The following is a 21,257-nucleotide window of genomic DNA, read 5'->3' as shown; positions in this document are numbered from 1 at the left end:
GGCATTCTACTGTCTAATCTATTGATGACGCAAACAAAGCCGTTTTATGGTTAAATCAATGTCACCGAGAGATCTTTCCAAATCCCGATCGGGAGAGAGAATTAAAAAACGTGGGGTTCAGCCAAGGCTGTTTAGCGTGGCTCGTAAGGTGCCAGCCAAGGAGTCTAAGCCCCAATTGGTTTACAAGGCTTCCAGCTTTCAGGGATGGGAATGGGACGTCAGTCGGGTTCGGATTCCAAAGGTGTTTGCTTGCGTATTCCGCTCGTACATATTCGAGATGATGCCCCCTTCTTTGTTAAAGGGTGGGCGATGCGCCGAGGCTTGTTGTTGGAATTTTTATCTCTTTCGTTCTATTAATTTGATCGAGATCGACGTTCTTTTATTTGTTTTCTTCAGGTGACAGTTTTGATAGACAGAACCGGCGGGATTGTCAAGTCAACGTTTCACTTTTCCCCGCGCGCGCAATTCTTCAATTGAGTTTAACGCGCGACCAGACTCCCGGGACGTGTGCATGCTGTAGCGCGCGGCGCAAGCCGAGACAGTTCGACAGTAGTAAACGGTTCACGACAATCACCGACCGAACCGGCCGACCGTTGGACACAAGTTCTTCTCTTTTTAGAGGGCGTGTCCATCGCCGCCGCCGCAATGGCGCTCCTCCGCCAAACCTGGACCCTCACCCGCAAAAACTGGCTCATCCTCCTCGGCCGCCATCCGTTGGCTACCGTCGTCCAGGCGTTTGTTCTCCCCATCATTTTGGTGTCCTTCCTCTCGTTCGCACGGAATTTATTCGTCCCCAGCGCAGTCTTTGGCATCTCCCCTGCGCGCCCGATCCGATCTTTCCAGAATGCTCTCGAGGCCTCGACGGGGAGGCCGAATGTTATTTTTGTTAATAACGGCCACACGGGGGGAGAAATTGAGCGTGTGATTGATGAGCTGGCTGGGGTTGCTAAACGAGCGGGGAAGAATATTACCATTTTGGAGAGGGACGAAGATGTCGACGGGATATGCCGGAGCAGTTTGAGGGGCGTGACGGAGTGTTTCGCGGCTGTGAGCTTCAAGGGGAGTCCGGAGGAGGGGGATGGGAACGGGCTGTGGAATTACACCATCAGTCTTGACAGTGCGCTGGGGCAATTTAGGATCAATGCTGAGAGTGATAGGAATGATGGGCAGATTTACATGCTGCCGCTTCAGCGGGCGGTGGATGAGGTTATTTCTAGGGGGAACTCTGGTCGGGGGAATGAGTTGCCTGAGGATGTGGAGGAGTATCAGTTTACCAGCCAGACGACGGAGGAGAGGGCGGAGAGGATTAGGGTGTTTTACCAGAGCGCGATTATCAACTTTTTGGGGGTGACGTTTATTGCTGCGTTGATCGGGGTGGTGTACCAGATGACGGGTTTTATTGCGACGGAGAGGGAGACGGGGATGAGTACGCTTGTGGAGGCGATGATGGCTACCCCCAGAAGGTGGCAGGCGCAGGCGGCGAGGATCTTCTCGTACCATATTGCGTTTTCGCTGCTGTATTTGCCGGGGTGGGTCATCAGTTGTATCATTTTAGGGAGGGGGGTGTTTAGCAACACGAGCATTTTGGTTGTGTTGTTCTTCTTCATCCTGTCGGGGTTGGCACTGGCGTCGTTTTCGGTGCTGGGGGCGAGTTTCTTCAAGAAGTCGCAGTTGAGCGGAGTGTCGGTGACGATTATGGCGATTTTGCTGGCAGTTATTGCTCAGGTTATCACCAGGCCGGGGACGGGGCCGGTGGTTGCCTTGAGCTTGCTGTTTGCGCCTTGCAACTTTACTTACTTTATCACGCTGATGGCGAGGTTTCAGGAGAAGCAGATTTCGACGGATTTGTTGAAGACGGCGCCGGATAGTCCCTGGAATGTTCCCGGTATTGTGCTGTTTATCTTTCTCGCGGTTCAGATCATCGTTTACCCTTTTCTGGGCGCCATGGTGGAAAGATGGCTTCATGGTACCTCTTCGAGTGGGAGGAACATCGTCATTGGAGACAAGAACAGGGGCGATCTCGGTCCCGACTGCGCGGTTCAGCTGGAAGAGTTCACCAAGGTCTACAACCCCGGCCCTCTGCGACGCCTGTTCTCGTTCATCTCCAAGCCCAAGCCGCCAGTCGTCGCAGTCAACAAGCTCTCCCTCTCGGTCAGTCGCGGCCAGATCGTCGCCCTTCTCGGCGCCAACGGCAGTGGCAAGTCTACAACTCTCGACACCATCGCTGGTATCAACAAGGCCACCAGCGGAAAGATCACCATTGACGGCACCGGCGGTCTCGGTATCGCTCCTCAGAAGAACGTGCTCTGGGACGAGCTCACTGTTGAGGAACACATCCGCATCTTCAACCGGCTCAAGTCGCCCAAGAACCACGCCTCAAAGGAAGAAATTCGCCAGCTTGTCATCGGAGTCGATCTCGAACAAAAGATCAAGGCCCAGTCAAAAACTCTGTCCGGTGGTCAGAAACGCAAGTTGCAACTCGGAATGATGCTTACTGGTGGCAGCGCCGTCTGCTGCGTGGATGAAGTCTCTTCCGGTTTGGACCCTCTGTCTCGCAGGAAAATATGGGATATTCTCCTTGCCGAGCGTGGAAGGCGCACCATGATTCTGACGACGCACTTCTTGGATGAAGCTGATTTGCTGGCTGATTACATCGCTGTCATGTCCAAGGGCAACCTCCGCGCAAGTGGCACATCGGTTGAGCTCAAGGATCGCAAGGGTGGCGGCTACAGGATTCATATCAACAACAACAAGCTCATCCCGCTGCTTCCGGAGGTGGAGGGTGTTACCAAGAAGGCCACCCAGGAAGAGGCGGCTTATGTCGCGGCTACTTCGGCTTTGGCGGCCAAGACGATCAAGGAGCTCGAAGCGGCAGGGATTACGGATTATCGGTTTTCTGGGCCCACGATTGAGGATGTGTTTTTGCAGCTTGCGGAGGAGGTTCAGGCTGAGGGCGGTGGGGTGCCGATTGAGAATAGGGGTGTCTTGAGCTCGACGGAAGATGAGAAGTCGGAGACTGTGCCGGTTGGTGATGTCAAGACACCTGTGAAGGGTAACGGGCTGGAGTTGATGGATGGGAAGCCGATTGGGTTCTTGAAGCAGACTTGGGTGTTGTTTTTGAAGAGGTGCACGGTTTTCAAAGGGAATTGGTTCCCTTCGATTGCTGCTTTTATCATTCCGGTTGCTGCGGCTGGGTTAGTTATGTTGTTTGTGAAGGGTCAAGAGCCTGCTGGGTGCAGCGCGGACGAGCTGTCGTCTCGCCAGGAGGCTGTGAATATCTTTGGCAGTGACTTTGACTTTTGGATGGTTGCTGGGCCTTCGGACAAGTTCTCGCAGTCTACGTTGATCAATCTGTTGGCCCCAATCTTTATGGCGTCACAGGGCTTGGAAGGTAATGGCAGCACTGGAAGCAGCGATGGTATCATTGTCAAGAGACAAAACAACCCGATGGATCTTTTCAACAACATTACCTTGGTTGACACTCTTGATGAGTTCAACAATGCGGTGCTTCAGTTCCGCAAGAATATCACGCCTACCGCTATCTGGCTTGGTGACGACAACACTCCTCCAACTCTCGCGTACAAGGGTAACGGTCCTGAGGTGATCAACGCCTGGTTTGGCCAATGGATCATGAACATGCTCCTGACCAACTCGAGCATTGCCTCTTCCTACACCGTCTTCGACCGCCCTTTCACTCCCAGCACCGGAAACTCTCTTCAGGTCTTGGTGTATGTCGGCTTGGCTTTATGCGCCTACCCTGGCTTCTTTGCCCTTTATCCGAATCTTGAGAGACGAAGAAACGTCCGCGGCCTTCAGTACTCCAACGGTGTTAGACCTCTTCCCTTGTGGCTCGCCTACACCGGTTTCGACTTTATCATCGTCATCGCTGGCGCCGTCCTGAGCATCATCTTGTGGGCAGCTCTCGCCAATAGCCTTTGGTATCACCTTGGCTATGTGTTCCTGATCTTCGTTCTGTATGGTCTGGCTTCGATTCTGTTGGCATACAATATCTCGCTCTTCAGCGCCAACCAGCTGTCAGCCTACGCCTTTACCGCCGCTGGCCAGCTCGTGATGTTCATTGTCTACCTGTTTGGTTACATGTCGGTTATCACTTATGCACCGGTTCAACAGGTCGACAAGCTGTTGATCATTGTCCACTTTGCTCTGGCAGTATTGGCACCGATCATATCGCTCACTCGTGCGCTGTTCCTCGCCATGAACCTGTTCTCTACAGCCTGCGATGGTGATGCCCTGGCCTCTTACCCCGGCGGTATCCTTCAATACGGCGGTCCTATCCTCTACCTCGTCATCCAGATTATTGTCCTCTTCCTCATCCTCGTCTGGGCAGACGGTGGCAGCGCTGGGTTCAGCCTCCGCAAGCTCCTCTTCCGTTCCAAGCCCAAGGCCGCCAACCCCGATGAAGCAGCCGCCATGTCGGATGAAGAAGTCGCCAACGAACTCGTCCGTGTCAAGTCCTCGGCCACCGGTGGTAACACCAAGATCACCGACGGCCTCCGTGTCATCAACCTCACCAAGTCCTTCGGCTCCAACACCGCGGTCGACAATGTCACCTTTGGTGTCCCCCACGGCGAAGTCTTTGCTCTCCTTGGCCCCAACGGAGCAGGTAAATCCACCACCATCTCCGTCATCCGCGGTGACATCAAACCCTCCGGCGGTGCTTCCGGCGGCGACGTCTTTGTCGAAGACGCCTCGGTAACGCAGCAACTCTCCGCCGCCCGCCGCCACCTCGGCGTCTGCCCTCAATTCGACGCCATCGACCAAATGACGGTAGCCGAGCACCTCCGCTTCTACGCTCGCGTCCGTGGCATCAGCGACATCGACGCTCAAGTCTCTGCCGTCATCGACGCAGTAGGCCTGCAACTCTTCCGCGACCGCCAAGCCCACGCTTTGTCAGGTGGTAACAAGCGCAAGCTGTCTCTTGGTATTGCTCTCATGGGTAACCCCTCTGTCATCCTCCTCGATGAGCCCTCCTCCGGTCTTGACGCCGCCGCGAAGAGAATCATGTGGCGCACCCTTGCTGCCACCGTCCCGGGCCGTTCGATTTTGTTGACGACCCACTCGATGGAGGAAGCGGACGCTCTAGCCGGGAGGGCGGGGATCCTCGCCAAGAGGATGCTCGCCATGGGAAGCATTGAACATCTCCGGAACAAGTTTGGGGATCTCATCCATGTGCACCTTGTCTGCAAGGGGGCGCCTCACACGCCTGAGTCTCAGATTCTGAAGATTAGACAATGGGTCGTTGAGCAGTTTGGCGAGGGGGCGGAGGTGGAAGAGAAGACATACCACGGACAGATGAGGTTCAAGGTTCCCGCCTCGGCGGTTGTGTCCGGAGAGAAGGACCCCAGGACGGGAGGGGATCTGAGTCAGAACTCGGCCGTGGGGAGGCTGGTGGTGTTGCTGGAGGAGAATAGGGATCTGTTGGGGGTGGAGCACTACAGTGTCAGCCCCACGACGCTGGATCAGGTTTTCTTGACGGTGGTGGGGAGGCATAATGTTAGGGAGGAGGGGTATGAGAATAAGAAGGTGAAGAAGTGGTGGCAGGTGGGGGTGGAGGTGGCCGAAGATACGATATTCTTAGAGAGGTTAAAGAGGTGGGGTAGATGAAGGTGGGGAGTTATTGGACATATGGGCAGGGGGGATTTCTTTTCAATTGTTGTTATATTGTGCTGCAGCCAGATACCATCACGTTTTGGTTTTCTTTTTTCTTTTTCAGTTATATACATTTTCTTTATTTGTTAATATAGGGGCTGGAGTATGAGGGCATAGAAAGCCAGGAAGAGCTTTTTAGAGCTAGCTTTGGGATTTTGATGGCTATGAGTGTGTAGTGTCTCTACGGCATCAGAAGATACATATTCATGAAAGGTATTTCACTCACAAATACTACACGTTTTTGTTCCAAAAGGTTGCAAGCTAGGGTACATCAGACCACTACACCCCTGCCTACCTCAACCTACATGCCCGGATATAGGTAAGGAACTCATGACTTCTAGCCCTTCGACCAGGCAGTACCCCACAATCCTCTGAAGCCCAAAACAAGCCAACTCCTCAAACCAACGCCGTAGCCGGCTCACTGATTGAAGTCGCCGTGCTTCTTACACACGGTAGGCTGTACTTTGGCCGCCGAACCAAAAGAGCAGCAGCAACAGCGCGTTCGAGGGTGTCACTGGCAACTTTCTTACCAACCCCGCACTGTTCACGCCGGGAGATGGATCAGGCTCATAGCTAGAAGGAGACCCGCGTGTCGAGGGTGTGTGGTATGAGTCTGATGCTCGGTCAGTCGGCACACTGGGTATTTGTGGCAAGGGGATACGATAGTCAGACACATTCTACTGAGACAGAGAGGGTGTAAAAAGAGGGAGAGGATGTCATCTTAACGTGTGGCGGAGGGGTGTTGGGTGGGGAGACAACAGTACAATGTTGCTATATAGTTGAGGAATCTGATGAGCACAAGCACATACGACCATAGACAGCTGAAAATACGGCATCCCGTCCGCTCTGCCCGAGTCAAGCAGCTGATCGCCAGATTAGTACTCAGGTGGGTGACCACTGGGGAATCCCTGGTGTTGTATGTGTTCCAGTCTCTTTTGGTGGCTTTTTTTGGGCTGGGCCCACTGTGGGCCTAGGACTCCACCAGAACCTGACTTACACCCAGGCTTTTTCTTTTTTTCCCTGATTGGGACTGCCTCGACTGGTGCACCCGTTGAAATGGAGGTCAGCAGGCATTTGAAGTGTGACTTGACGTGGCTGAAAGGTTAGGATATCTTGTTGAGCTGGTGGTTTGGGGGGGAAAGGAGAGTGGGAAAAGGGGGAGAGGAGAGTGGGAAAGGGGGTATTCCTGTTTTATGGTGCGGTCAGCATCAGGGCACAAAGGACCTCTTCTAGTGTGACTTTCGGATCAGGTAGGGCCTTAAGAATTGCGTTCAGAGGCTTCATTGGCTTGAACTTACTCAAACAGTCAAGACTCGGCCTCTGCAAATCTAGGTAGAGACGTTGGCCTATCTACAACATTCAGTGGTGGATATGCCAGCCCTTGGTCGCCAGGTTGGTTGTTACCTACCTTACGTACTTGCATGAACTAACTTTTTGAGACAGTATCTGTTCCCAGATGTCTAAACGGTTCGTGGTCGTTGGTTTGGCCCCCATCTGTCCCGCTTGACGTGCAGTATCACCCTCGCTGTTTTAGTGGCAGCCTGGGAGCCTTGCTACGAAGACGCTACCTTATTCAGCTGCAAAGTACTTATACATGAACTCACTACTTACTCTAGATTCTCAGCTTCTTCCAAGTGAAGCTATAAAATCCCCAATAGATTCTTCTAAGGACATCTCGGCGGTTGAAAATTGAGTGGTACACCTCTGTGTCGCCCTCAAAATGAGTCGCGGACTCGACCCTGATATCCACGCGATATTCCCTACATCTTGCTGGAAAGAATGCGGTACGTATTTGGTTACCTCTCTGTATCATTCTCTTCAATGTATTTATCCGACTGAAATCAACCAGACACTGCCCATGAGCTCGTCCGAAAAAACAGAAACACTCCTGAACTGTGCAACTCAACCACTCAATTTGAGTTCCATTACAAACAATGTCATGTTTGTGTTTTGGGCCAAGACAGAATATACTGTAACGTCGGAGCCTGCACATATTGTTCAGCCGATGGTTGCTGGGCTGGAACAGCTTTCCAATACAACCTAAATAATCCCGATCCGGGACTGAAGGCAATCTTTGATGAATCATTGACGTACTGCAATCTTTCCCAGCCAGTACTCGACTCGCCCCCATTCATTGTTCAATTACCGACCGAGACAGCTTTGAGCACCACCACGTACCCTGCAACAACATCAACAACAGCAACGACCTCTGGCTGGAAAACAACAAGTGAAGACAACCCCCCTACTCACGCTGTTGATAATGAACAGATCGACAACCATCAAGGGAGAGACGACCAAGATCTTGGTAGCGGTCATCTTTCCTCCCTGCAACTCATAGGAATAATATCTGGTGCCGGAACCGTTTTTGTTCTGTTGCTGGCTGCACTGGCGTGTTGGAAGCTGGCAGGCTACCGTCGACGAGCATCACAGCTCAGCAAGAAAGAGGAGGCTTTGAACGAAATAGAATCACAAGGGACACAGAAACTGAATGGAATCTCGATCAATGAATTAGACGACCCCCCGGCACCTAGAATCGAGATGGATATTGAACCGGGGGTTTGCGAGATGGAGGTGATGTTTCCACGCGCCGAACTGAGTGAAAGGTCTGGATATGAAGAGCTAGAGGTGATTTCTGGACAAGATCGAAGACAAGAAAACCCCAAGCCAGCCAGGGGGAAGAGGCGAGCTCCTGATAAAAGCGAAAGCAAGTTCGTTGAGATGAGCGGGGACCTGGTTATAGGCAGCTAAAGATTTCATCTAGCTAGGCTGGTTCGAAACGAAGCTGCGCAAAGTTTAGAGAGATGGTACGGGAGATAGCGAGGCAGAAGAGACGTGATATTTCCCACCACCACAATGTTAATATAAAGAGTACATGCTGAGCGTCGTTGCTATTGCGATTGTGACCTCAAACTTCCCTAAATAGGTGCCTAACCAGACCACATCAGATGACAGTGTATGACAAATCCCAGACTCAATGGCATTATTATGTTGGGATCAAAAATCTGTTCCCATCATCTCAGTTGTCTCTGCAGTCCTTGCACTTTGCTAAATACTCCAGTAAGGAAGCTATGGCCAAGAGTGCACCCCCTGACAAAGATCATTGCCCATCATGAAGGCCGCGGGAGAAAATGATTTCACCACACATCAACTCAGAGATTCCGAATCTACTCCCATCGGAATGCTGGGCAGTTTGTGGTATGCAAAGACTCGGCCTCTAAGTATCTCCATCGAGTATTATCTAACATTCACGCTTCATAGAAACCGCATTCCAACACTTAACATTGGGGGAGATCGATTGTGCACTTCCGATTTGAGCACTCTCTATCAACTTTACTATTCCAAATGCGACTCGTGCACCTTTGAGTTCGATCCCGGAACCACAGAGAAATCTTTGCAGCATATATTCAGAGACTACTTCCGATACTGTCAATCGACCCCATCCACACAGCCCTGGCCAGCCACAGCTTACAGCTGTTGCATCCGTTTCGTGACAGCCACCTCAAGGCCAGCAAATACAGCCACCGCACCCATTACCACTGCAGCTAGCCCGGATTCTACCAACAAAGAGAGCACCGGCCCACCTGACCTGACTGTTGAGCCTGCGGGCTCAAGTTTAAACACATCACAATTGACAAGCGCCATTCTGGGTTCCGCAGCCGGGGTACTTCTCATCGCCTTCCTAGTCTCACTTCAAATCTTCAAATCGTCACGACAGCAAACAAGAGCATATCTCAAAACTCAAGCGCTAGCAAATTTGGGATATGAGCCTAGATGAATAACCCGAACTAGACTGGAGATCAGCGCGGGCAACTGACGGAAGCTCGATATGGGAGATATCTGGTCAGGCTTCGCCTAGAGTTAAGCTCGATACCGAAGCGCAGGCTAAGGAAATGGATGTGGTTCCAACACACTCAGAAGTGAGTGAAGATTCTGAGTATAGGGAATTGGAGGTATCATCTAGGCTTGACATTATTGAGGAAGATATTAAACCGGGAGTTGGAGGACAACATCATGCTCGCGAGGTTGAGAACAAATATGTGGAAATGAGTGTAGGTTCTGGATATAGGGAACTGGATAGTGTTAAAGGGGGGACTGACACAAAATGGGAGCTAGGTGAAGCCCCAGATGATAGGATCGAGTGAGCATGGTACTGAAGTCCACTATCACTCCTGAGCTCAAATGATCGTAAGTCTCGCAAGCGGTAGAAAGAGCAATATTCACAACCACAGAGAATGGATCATGGAGAGATTAAAGAATAGATACATAACTGAGATACATTACTTCCAACCACTCGACCTAACTTAGGGAAGTATGCCATGTCTTCAACTTGATGACGCGCTCCTCAGAGCCAGGTGCCATATCAGGGGCTCAGGGGCTCAGAACGCTTGACGTAAGCTTACGGCACCAACTTCATACATCAACATCATTCAAGACGTGATGACTTATGAAAGTGCGAGCTAGAGCGTAGAATACAAGGTCGCCTGAATATAATATAATGGTTCCTCCGGCACCTTACCTGCTCGTCAATCTTGTGTCGTGGGATAAAACGGTCTTTGTCTTCTTGCTTTCTTGATAGAATTCATACCACAAGCTTGTGTGGCCTCACCGAACTTGGCCCCCTTATGCACTTTCTTAACAGAGCAACTATACTCCCAACAGCAGCCTTACTCAAATTAACTCCCTATTTTCAGCATCATCCCCACAAGCAAGTAACGTTTCCTCCTGCAAAGCACCCTCCAACCAGTCCGAGACCCTGCGTTGCCTAACCTTCCTTGCCCGAATCTCTAAAGCAATGCCGTTGTCATCTCGAGCCTGGTCACGGACTCATTTCGCCAATCTAGTTACACAACCCCAACCCCGCGTCAAAACACCACAGCCATCTAGCATTCCCGACCTTTACGACACTCCCCAAATGCCAACTTACCAAGCCTTCCCAAACTGCTTCGTAAGAATCTCATCACGCGGCTCTCCTCGCTTCTCCACACAGCCTCATCCAGTCCCCAAACCCCATCGCCAAAACGCCCGCCTCACCGCAACTTGACATTTGCCCATTCCTCCACAAGGGACGCCGTGACTCAACTCGAACCGAACCGTCTCTGTCTGCCCATCAAGCTGGGTTGGTTACATCCCCCACTGAGCCTGTCACAAGACTATAATCACCCACTCCCGGGAAACCAAAGAGCAACAAAACGGTGGGCAGTAACACCGCATATATTAACCTGCAGGCTCCTTACTACCAGCACTTTTATCTCTCTTTCTCCGTAAACCCATGCGGGATCAAAAACTCCCTACCTACCACAACAGCGACTCAGCCCTGTGTCGTGCCCTCCAGCGGGCCAGTTCTCAGTTCTCGTGGCCTGGGTCACTGCAGATTGAAGCTGAGAGAGCAAGTTGTGATGTAATGCTGTTGATGTACCCGAAAACTTGGTCATAACTTCCGAGACTGTCATGAAAAACAACATCTTGACAGCGAGCGGACGAACGAGACAGCCCTGGGAGAACAAGTTGCGAGCCAGCGAACAGGATGCTTGGGAGCTCAGAGTAGGTGCACGGAAGGACGTTGTGTCCATTTGGTTACACTGTTACGGTTGGGGGCTGCGAACCTGCGATCCATCGGCGAATTTTGGGGGCTTCTCCTCCTCTTCTTTCAGCCGCTTTTCCGACCGAACTACACCGTTGCACACCTTACCTTACCCCCATTCCGACTTTGACGTTCTGCCCCCAAATCATTTCTGCTTTGCCTTCTCCAGCTGAGCTGATGGGGAGATCAAGATAAGATTGGGTTCTGACTGTGAGAAAACTTGGGGTTGGCGTTCCACTGCGTTGGGTCTTACGTTATCATCAGATAGATAGATAGATATATGGGATTCTTACCTCATTTTTGTTAAAAGTCCATCTCTGAGGATATATAGAATGTTGTTCTCCTCGTGATGTCCAGCCTCATGTTTCCAGCTCGCGCTGCCAGATCAAGTCATAAAGCACGAATCCAGCGGAATCCGACAAGTCTCCGTGTCAACTTACTCCGAGGTGGGAGCGGAGCTTCTATTCCAGTTGTTCAAGTCCGAGTAGTCCGCACGTGGCGTCACCACCATACCCAAGGGAGCAATGGGAGCGTGAAGGACCAAGAAGGGAGAAGAGGTGTAGGACAAGTGTTCGGAGAAAGGTCCGCTTCGGATCACAAAGCCGTAGCACATGGGCCCTTGGAGCGAGAGTGCCAGTCAATCTGGAGATAACGGTTGCAAAACTCCATGCCGCGTGTGCGCCCTTGGGACCCAACAGCCTGATTCTGTGAGACCGGGCTGCTCATGTGCATGTGTAACACCAGCCTCGACGCCAACTTGTACTTTTGGAACATTGGTCGAAATGTTGTTTTGGAGGAGGGGCATCATGATAATCATCGGCAAAGGGGCCCTGACATCGGAAACTAGTCGCCTGCTTCCGTCCCTCCCTGATGGAAACATCCGGCGGTCTAGGAGCAATTCATCACCAACATCATCATGGTGATGGTGGTGATGGTGGTGATGGTGATAACAACTGGCGGGGGAATACGGCGAAGATGGCATGGATGGGCTCGGAGGGGGTTACACAGAGGTTCCGGTAGCTGCGGGGTGCTCGAATATCAGATTGGTGGCTGTGACTTTGATATCACATCTTTCTCGGCAAACGGGACAGAGCGGGCGCCGCGGGGCCGGGCGAGGGGCAGCAGCCATGTGCACGTAATTCCCGCCAGCCATGTTGACGTGAGGGTGCGTGATCAGCGGGGATAGGACTCCGAAATGGTGGGTGGTCGTCGTCGTCAGGATTGCGCATTCGGAGATGGCTTGGATTGTTGCTTGGTTGTTCGGAGGGTACGGGCTGTGATCCCTGGTGGTCTTCAAAGCGCCCTTGCAGACAGTCCGTTATGGCAACTCTGAACAAGACCCTTTTTGGTGACCGAGGGGTCAAACCGCACTTTGCCTGATTCGAATATGTTTTCCTGATTGGGAAGTTTCAAAAAGACCTCAGGAGATTCCAAGAACACCCAAGAAAGGTGTCGAGGGCCAAGACATTGGGACGCGGGAAGCAGCGGGCCCTTGGCGTGCCCCACCCCGCTGGCGCTGGCACTGGGCGTGCCGCATTCTGCAGCGATGGACAAGGGGGCCTTGGACCCCTGTCTCTCCGCCCCTTCTGCTGGAATCCCGCTCTTTCTTGGTGGACGTTGGTGCTGGTGCACCCAGAACAGGCGGGAATTGCAAAAGATGCTGCGCCCCTCTGGGGAAACGCCAATGCAGACTGCAACCTGCACTGCGACATGCGACGCCCGCTTCTCTGTCTGCGATCTCCCCTCGACATCAACAGAGCCAGAGCTGTGCAGCTCCAGCCCCGTGGTCCGCCTGAGCCTCGCTGTTGCCAAGCAGCCGCCTAACCCTCGGCCTTTGATACAGCTCTGCCCTGTCTCTGTCACAGGTTCAACATCCTCACGAGTACCACCGAGATATTCGCTTGCTAATTTACCCACGAACGACCCTGGACAGCTGTTCGGCCCTACGACTCGTCGAGATACGGGACTACCCTGACTGTCCATCAACACCCCCTTTGGCACGGAAAGCACTCTGCCCTAGGTGCTCGGCCGACTTTCTGCCGGGTGCGTGGCCATCGGGGATTCGGACAAGTTCACCAGCGGCGGGGTAGACGCGGTCCCTCACGGCGCTTGCCTTCAACGAAGGTCACACAAAAACGCCCGCTTGTGCGATGTGTTCAGGCGCTCCAGAATATTGCCAGTTGCCACAGCCAAGGCTCGCATTATTCCGTCCAGAACCATGGCCCATCAAGAACTGCCGACGACACCCTCTCCTGGTATCACGTTTCACAAGCTGTTGCACAGGCACTTCATATCCTGTCCCACGCAATAGACGCCGCGCTCCCCTCTCGTGGCGTTTGAGTTATTAATGCAGCTCTTTGCTTTCTGGGACTCAAAACAAGAACACTGGTCTCCAGTCACCGCAATACCCGGCTCTGGATGGCCAGTCTGTTGCTCTATCACACTACGAAATGCGCTCAAAACTAACGCAACCAGGAGGGTTCTTGGTCCATGGCTTGGAATTAGTGATAACTGCGTCCTGGTGTGCTGCTTCACGGGGAGGTGCGAGGGCCTGACGCCGCCCTTCCGAGGGATCGGGTACGAGAGCTGTGAGGACGGGAAAGCGGGAGAGGCACAGAAGTCGTTCTTTCTCGCCATATGATTGGCCCCAGCGCTCCGGTTCCTCGGTGGTGGAAGCTTCTTAGCATGGTGTTGCGCGCCGGATATGCTCCCAGAGGTCAGTTCAACTGCACCATCACAACCGCCCGACGGTAGACAGGCACACCCACCTTCTAATGACGCTGCCGATGCCATTGACCGCCTCGGGCGTTACTGGATATTTGGGCCTGCATCCAGGCATCAATTCACCAGCTGCACGGGTCTCGAGAAGGTCCTATTGCAGCCCATTTCAAATTCCATCACCAAGTTTGATATGGCCTCTTCATGATGATAAGCATGAACGTGATGATACTAATGATATACGACTGGCTTGCGCTAACAGCCTTACGCAGGAGGATTTCCATTTGAAATGGCAACAAGATACGCTAGAACACGGGATTAAACAGGAGGCAGTCAGGTACGTCTTGGCATCCATCCTCAGCGTATGTGTAAATTGTCTGGAGGTCGGCCCGTTGGCAAGGTCCTCTTGCATCCAGTTCCTGTCATGGGGTACTGGTTACTTCATCTCAACCCTCTCATGCAACTCATGCACGGTTCTTCATGTAACACCACCCTCCATCATGAATATCCGAGTCGTTTGAGGAACACGGTATTCTTCCACACCGCCAAACCATTATCAAGCATGCCAGATCAAGTTGGAAACTGCGCTGTCCAAACGAGATCTGCACCTCGCTGTCTGTAAATTACTGAGCGCTCGACGCCTCCGTCGTTGTTATCGCCAGCCGTTCGCCAATACAGCCCAAACTGGGCATCAGCCCTGGGAGCCTTCTGGGTCGGCGGAGCAGGCGAGCAATGTAACGCCGAAGAACGGTTGTCCTGGCGAGTCAAACCGCACTCGGCCGCCAGAACTCTGTCACCTTGGAGTATCAACAGCCACGGAGTGGATTTCAAATACTGATACTGCTGCCAGACACTTGTTGCGGAAGTGCATCCGCGTCGTGGGGGAGTGCAGAGCTTACACGTCAAGCTTCGTTTTGTGGAGAAGGAAGCAAAGCCACCCAGCCCTATGAAGGTGTGAGCATGGGCATGATGAGCAACCGCTGTCAGTTCCCAGTCGAGGTACCGCTACATTCTCGGTTTTGGGGGTGGGGTGTTGATTGCACGGATGGTGTGTGCTCATCCCCAACCCAATGCTCCCCTCCGTTATTCATACTTGCCATCAAAGTCCTCGGTATGAGGCCATCATTCTCATGTGCTGAGACATCTGCGTTTCCTGTGGGAGGTTCCAACATTTTGGGTTTGTCAAATCTTTTCGAAGCCTTTTAGCAATTCGGAGCCTCCAGTAGGTATTGTTATCTCCCAAAACGGTGGGGCTATCTTTGTTATTGCGGCGTTTCTGCATGTTTGGCTGTGGTTCAAAAGCGGTGAGGTTACCGAAAGCGGCTATTTTGCCCTCTTTTGCTTGACCAAACGGACATGGGACTGGATTCTGGCCCTGGCTCATTCACACGAGCGAGAGGTTCTGATTGGTGGTATCTTTTGATGCGGACGGCCCCATCAAACAAAGTCTATCAGACGACAATCTGAGTTGAGGACTCTAGTTATTGTCGTCTTGCTGACCGATCCCATTACCGATACACCCTTCTAACTAAAACTCTCGACGGTTACTCGTGGATGGCAAGGGAGTGGCGTCTTTGAGTCTGGCTTGATTTCCTTCCGTCAACGCGGGCAGCCGGGTGTCCCCGTGAAGGGTTGCTGCAGTATCATATCACGCCTTCCCCAACCTCAACGGCTTCCTCCAGTCACATGAATAATGAATTGTAGGGTAACTAGCGTCAAGTGACGGCTTTTGGAGGACCACAGTCACTGGGTAGTAGACGAAGAGACGATGCGGGTGCCTGGACAGCGGTGGGTCCCAACATGATGAGGCTCAAGAATAGCAGCGTCGGCGGCCGCAACATCCATCACGGGCTTCGTTGGGTGCTATGTATGGAAATGTATCAGTAATACATAATTCATCTCGATTCACTCACCGGATGACTCGTGGGCCGACCAACTTTGAGCTGTTACTCTGGCACAGCCGGCCCGCGACGGAAATCTTGCCTGACAAGTAGTCAGAGGTTGTTTTCGAGATGGGTTATGACTTCTAGACCTGACAACAAGGCGTTGGAGCTGGCATGAAGCAATGGCCTTGCGGTCAAGTCGATGTCTTGTCCACCCGACAGGATGGTTGTGGCGTTTTCCCGCCAACCATATATCAGAGCAAGGCATAGCCTCTCACATGTAAACAACAGTTCGGCCCAAGATGAACTGGAGCGGCCGCCCAAAGCTGGGACGACAGAAACTTCGGGTCATCCTCTTGTCTTGTCCTGTGTGGTTCGGCCTTGTTACGGTAACGTTCACCGCCGGGACTATGAACTTCCTCTTCTTTCCTCTTCGTATTGTCTATTTCCCCCATGAACCCCAAGGCTGAAAACTGTGCTTCTTTCTTGGGGTTCAATTAAATCTGCATGAGGTCGAGTCCCTGCAGATGCTGACTGATGCCGTCACCAAGCAGCAGGTTCCGGCTGACACGCACTCACCCACCCCTCCCACCCCCCGAGAGAGCCTTAACCGCTGCAGGCAATAAGCATATCCTTTCGGGAACAAGACCTTTGCAGACCTGGGACCTGGAGATGGTTGTGGTGGCGCAACCCCCTTTTCATTGAGCGGGAAACGGGGTGTTGTTACCCCTGACTGCCAGAACCAGTCTGTTGAACAATCCGAAACCGGTCGAGGGCGCCAACATCTATCCACAATGGGGAGGAGGGACGCGTCGAGTGTCAAGTCTTTGGTTGTTGCAGATCATCAGCCGATGCGCCGTGCCTCGGCCGGTCGAGACCCCTATTTCACCGTCAACGAGAGACAAACCCAACTATCCGAACCACCCACCACGGCCTCCTTGAACCCCTGAATAGCTGGCACGTCACCCATCTAGAGGTTTGCCTTACCGCCTATCACGGGAGTTGGTTCTAGCAAAATGCATGCTCCGTGGTTCCCAGTAAGATATCAACACTTTGTGTGTTTTCCATGCATGAGCGGGCAGATTTCATATCACATCTCTCTAGGCATCAACAATCCGGGGATGGCAGCGGCACAGCTGTTATTTTTCTGCAGAAAGTTTCACCACTTGGAAAGCAGATGGAAAGTCGCTATGGTCCCCGAGGGGGTGGTTGAAGATCTTTACCTGAAACTTGGGGGCAAGAAACACCATTCGATAAATGATGGTCAAGATCCGGTGACCTTACACACTAGCCTGATCTAAAGACCGCAGGATACACCCCTAATGAATTCACCTACCCAGTGGTAAACAAAAAACAAAAAAAACCCACCCTCTCCAAAACCCAACGTGACCAGTAGCCTTCCATGAATACTAAGACATTTAGCTACCGAACATAGCCGCATTTTCATATCGCTTTCTCATTGTCTCTGCATAAAGGCGGGATACTACCCTTCTCCCTCCCGCATTCTGATTTGTCGCAATAAGAGAGCTGCGGAGGGTTTGTCGCCAAGATTTTTGCACTGCTACCAATCCAAGGTGGGACCTAGGTGATCCACAGTTAACGGCCGGCGCACGAACCACCGGTTTGAACCTGGCGGCCGTTTCCCGTTTTTTTTTCTCCACATGATTAGTGAACAAACTTGAGTGGGGTCCAGAGTCCAGGAGGTGAAGTGGGCTAATTTCGGGGAGCGACCCTTACCCAAGAACAAGAGCGCCTCGTTTGAGTGGGTAATTCCAGTTGATGATAGGCAACGAAATTTCTTGTTTTAGGACGGCGGTGTTTGAGGGGTTTTTATGTTAGCGAGTCATAATGCCCCTTTTTTCTTGGAGAGATATCAGGAAGTTGATTGAAGCCTGTAGTGTATGTTCAAGTTGATGTTGGTGGTGGTAGCTAACTAGGTATCTATGTGGAAGTTGCCGGCAATGATGGGGGGGTGAGGGGGGAGATAGTGCCAGCGGTTCCAATTACCTTAAGCATGCTTAGCTACCTATTATTTTCCCATCTAAGAAACTGATCGGCACTCCTCTATAACAGAAGCAATGACAGCTAACCTATGCGCGGGCATTTGCTGCCATTGATAGTTTCAAGACATGCCACCTCCATCAGTAACAACCATACTTCCATCAAGAAGAAGCGCCCACGGCGCTACTGCGAGTTTCCGTTCCACCAACCCAACCAACACACCCCCTGCCCTAGCGAAAAATGTCAGCTCCTCCCCATTCCAAATCTAGCCCACATCCCAAGGTTCAAACATGCCGATATGGCTCAGTACTTTTGTCTGTACGAACTCTGGACGCGTCATCCGGCGTTCTTTTGTACACTTTTCCTGATTTGGTGCTTCGAGGTATCCTTTGTCGTTTCGATGGTTGGTAGCAGGTAGGAAGTCGTGTCAACATACGAGGTCAATGATACCATGGCGTGGGGATTGATGAACAAAACGGCTACTCTGCCACACCATCGGTTAGTCCAACTCGTTTCTACCGACCATATATGTCTCCGATATCAGCACTCGTAAAACAACCCCTCCAAACTGCAACCCTAACAATTCAGGTGCCTATCATCAGTGATGCGATCGCCAAAACACCCCCTACCCACAGACCTCCGGCAAATATGGTTCGTCCGTTCGTAAGATTTTCTTGTCCCCTACTAGTGTTGGAGCCGCAAAACCACTTACTACGTTTCCCCATTGCTCCGTACCCCTCCGGACCCAGCAAAGTAGATTCTGACATAAGCACTTCAACAATCAACCCAACGGCAGCTAGCCCCCTCCCCGGGCAAAGTGCTACTTTGTGCGACAGCCAATTGTTGTGCCTGTCCCTCGAAGACATCGCTCTCGGTCCTTCTTTAGGAACAGTTCACATTTCGGGGGCTACGGAGTCCAAGATTTGGAGATTGGGGGCTACCTAGTGGTTGATGTTACACCCGCTCTTGTCCGCTCGCTAATAGTCGCCTAGTGCAACGAAGGGTGTATGTAACCCTTCCCTGGTGGTCGTTCGACCTCGTGAATCTCTTGCGGGGGGGCGGTTGAACCGTCCCCGTTTGTTGTGACGTGCGTGTGCGCTTGTAACCGTGATATCGCCCGAGAAAAAAAAGTCCGCCTCGTTTTGTCAGGCTGGTTTACGAGGCTGTCCGGTCGAGATGGTGGGAATGCCCAGGTTTTATACGATCCAAGTGAAGGCATTGGCTGCTCGTTGACATGATGTGCGAAGGTCCCCATCGTGGTGAGAAAGAAAATGGTCCAAGGCAACGAGTTAGTAAGTCGCCTAGGAGAATAAGAAGATGGCCACGTAACTGGGCTAATTCTCAAACCTGGGATCGCTTTGAGAGAATGCCAAGAATGCCAGTGACTCTTGCCCGCAGCCGCAACTCGAGATATATCAACCGATCTGAGGTTGTGACTGGCCGAAAAGGAACTCGACCGTTGCTCCTGCTTCATCCCAAACAGACGTCCGCAACAAATAGGTTTGCCTCAGACAGATTGATGCCCCTGTGGCTTTCAAGACGAATGGAGGTATTGGTGGGCAGGTGAGAAGGTGCCTGATGCGGTCAGCACTTTATATATCGAGCTGAAACGTGGGAAGGTATCTTCTTAGTATTAAACGGCAGGAAAGCGGTCAAAATGATACACGGACGATACTTTCTCTACTAGCCCTACGAGCTTCCGTTCCAAGCCGGTGGAGAGACCTAACCGCGCCCTTGCACCGCCGTACGGCTACACCCTGAGTGAGATCTGTAACCTGTCAGCACAGAATTACCCCGTGCATGTGTCGTGCCTGCCAATTTTCTTGACTTCATTAGGAGACAGAGAGCCTCTTCATCACTAGCTGGAGATGTTACGACAGCATCGCTGAAGCATTTGCCATAGATCTTGGGAACTTTCGGAAGCTATCTGCTAAAATCATTGAAGCTGCAGTGTCATATGTTGCAGATGGATGTGTTCAAGATTGTCTGAGTTTAGTCATGTCTCGCTGAATGGCTTGATATCTGTTTGCTGTCGCTGAGAATAGGTAGGTAGCTTCGATACCGCCCTCGCATTGGACGGCATCTCCGCAGAACCATACTTCAGGCAAAAGAGATACTACTCGCTAGAGGAGACCCTGCGTAATCCCCGACTGAGGCACAATCATAGTCAAGTCCCCGGAGAAATTAGCGATAGGAATCGGCCGAGTGGACGAGGGTTGCTACCTCTCCCGCGTGGCACAGCTTCAGCATGAGGTTCGAGCGCCCTCCAATCATATCCATCTGTGGCATGCGTTCTGTACGTTCCCGGCCTGCATTTTTCCCCTCAGGAAACAGGGCCGCATGAAGCTGTAACCATCTCATGAACTGTTGAAACAAGCATCCTGTGGCGTTGGAGGGTATCTTGCGGGGACGGCTAGTAACAATTGAAATGCAACGATCGGCAAGCCGGAATGGTCGGCGGCCGACCTGTGATACTTCAACGGGGCTGATCCGAATTCCTAACGTCTGGACTCGAGTTCCCTTTCTGGAAAGTGTTCCACATCTGGACTGAGCAGGATGTCTAGACACTCGGAGCCGGCCAAGAAGCAGTCGAGTCGGTGATCGGCTTGACTTGTCACTCGGGCGTTGGTAAAGGAACCATGTGATGCTATATCGGGAGAGATGAGTTCCTCCCGGAGGGAAATATGGGTGCCTGTGATCTCTAGCGTCAAGGATGAAGCAAAGTCGTCAACCTCGAGGCCCGTCAGCAAGCTGAAGCGAGAGTTGCCGAATCCTATTGTGAATAACATCACATTGAAAATCGTCGCCTTGCAAACAATTGGCCAGCCACTACTCCAAACTGCATAGGGGTTCGGCGACCACAAGGCTGAGGGCCCTGGTTTAAGGTTAGGCATCGAGACAGATGCCAAGATGAAGGTGAAGCCAAGGCTCTGGGAAAAGCGGGAGATTGCGCCGCTAGGGGATGCTCCCGATTTTACGAGCCATTTAACCTGATTGGATAATGGCACAGAAAACAGCGGGTCTCTTCAACGACCTCCCACGCTTAATCTTCCGTAAAGGCGGTTTGATGGAAAACTGCAGGTGAAAGGAGCACCAAACGTGACCCAGACAGCCTTCCAAGTTGTGATGCCGTGTCCAAAACGAAAGATCAAAAGAGTTGTGGACTCGCCGGCCAGCGTAGTGGCCAAGCAGTATGATCGGACGATGGACACGATCTCAAACAAATGGCTGTGAGGACGAAGGTTGAAAGGGCGATGACTGACTGATCATGACCGCACGCGCGGGGGCCGAAGAGGAAAATCACTAATGTACAGTACTTTGTAGCGGGGGTCGATGCGGGTCCTGGTTAGTTCTCTTTAGGAAAATCAATCGTCGACGATGGTTGAATGCGGGGCGACGGGAGA

General features: G+C 52.1%; 2 protein-coding genes across 2 annotated transcripts; both read left to right on the top strand.

Annotated features, from left to right (window-relative positions):
* Window positions 1-645: 645 nt before the first annotated feature.
* On the top strand, window positions 646-5,625 carry QC764_407230 (uncharacterized protein; the record flags this gene model as incomplete). The annotated part of the gene is made up of 1 exon (XM_062947012.1): window positions 646-5,625. The coding sequence occupies one exon, from the start codon at window positions 646-648 to the stop codon at window positions 5,623-5,625; it is 4,980 nt and encodes a 1,659-aa protein (XP_062800690.1).
* Window positions 5,626-7,089: 1,464 nt separating this feature from the next.
* QC764_407241 (uncharacterized protein) lies at window positions 7,090-8,548 on the top strand. The gene is made up of 2 exons (XM_062947013.1): window positions 7,090-7,454; window positions 7,520-8,548. Exons 1-2 carry the CDS (start codon window positions 7,391-7,393, stop codon window positions 8,416-8,418), a joined length of 963 nt encoding a protein of 320 aa, XP_062800689.1. The 5' UTR covers window positions 7,090-7,390; the 3' UTR covers window positions 8,419-8,548.
* The last annotated feature ends 12,709 nt before the right edge of the window (window positions 8,549-21,257 follow it).

Source organism: Podospora pseudoanserina, chromosome 4 (genome assembly GCF_035222485.1).
Source record: "Podospora pseudoanserina strain CBS 124.78 chromosome 4, whole genome shotgun sequence".
In the NCBI taxonomy this organism is placed as follows: Eukaryota; Fungi; Ascomycota; class Sordariomycetes; order Sordariales; family Podosporaceae; genus Podospora; species Podospora pseudoanserina.
The sequence above is the reverse complement of the archived record's forward strand: the minus strand, read 5'-3'. Positions and strand labels throughout refer to the sequence as shown.

What these genes read in the sequence shown, in the direction of transcription:
- QC764_407241 (XM_062947013.1), top strand. Translation starts at nt 7,391, where the DNA reads ATGAGTCGCGGACTCGACCCTGATATCCACGCGATATTCCCTACATCT. An exon ending in ATCTTGCTGGAAAGAATGCG is followed by an intron (nt 7,455 to 7,519) that starts GTACGTATTTGG and finishes GAAATCAACCAG; the next exon opens with ACACTGCCCATGAGCTCGTC.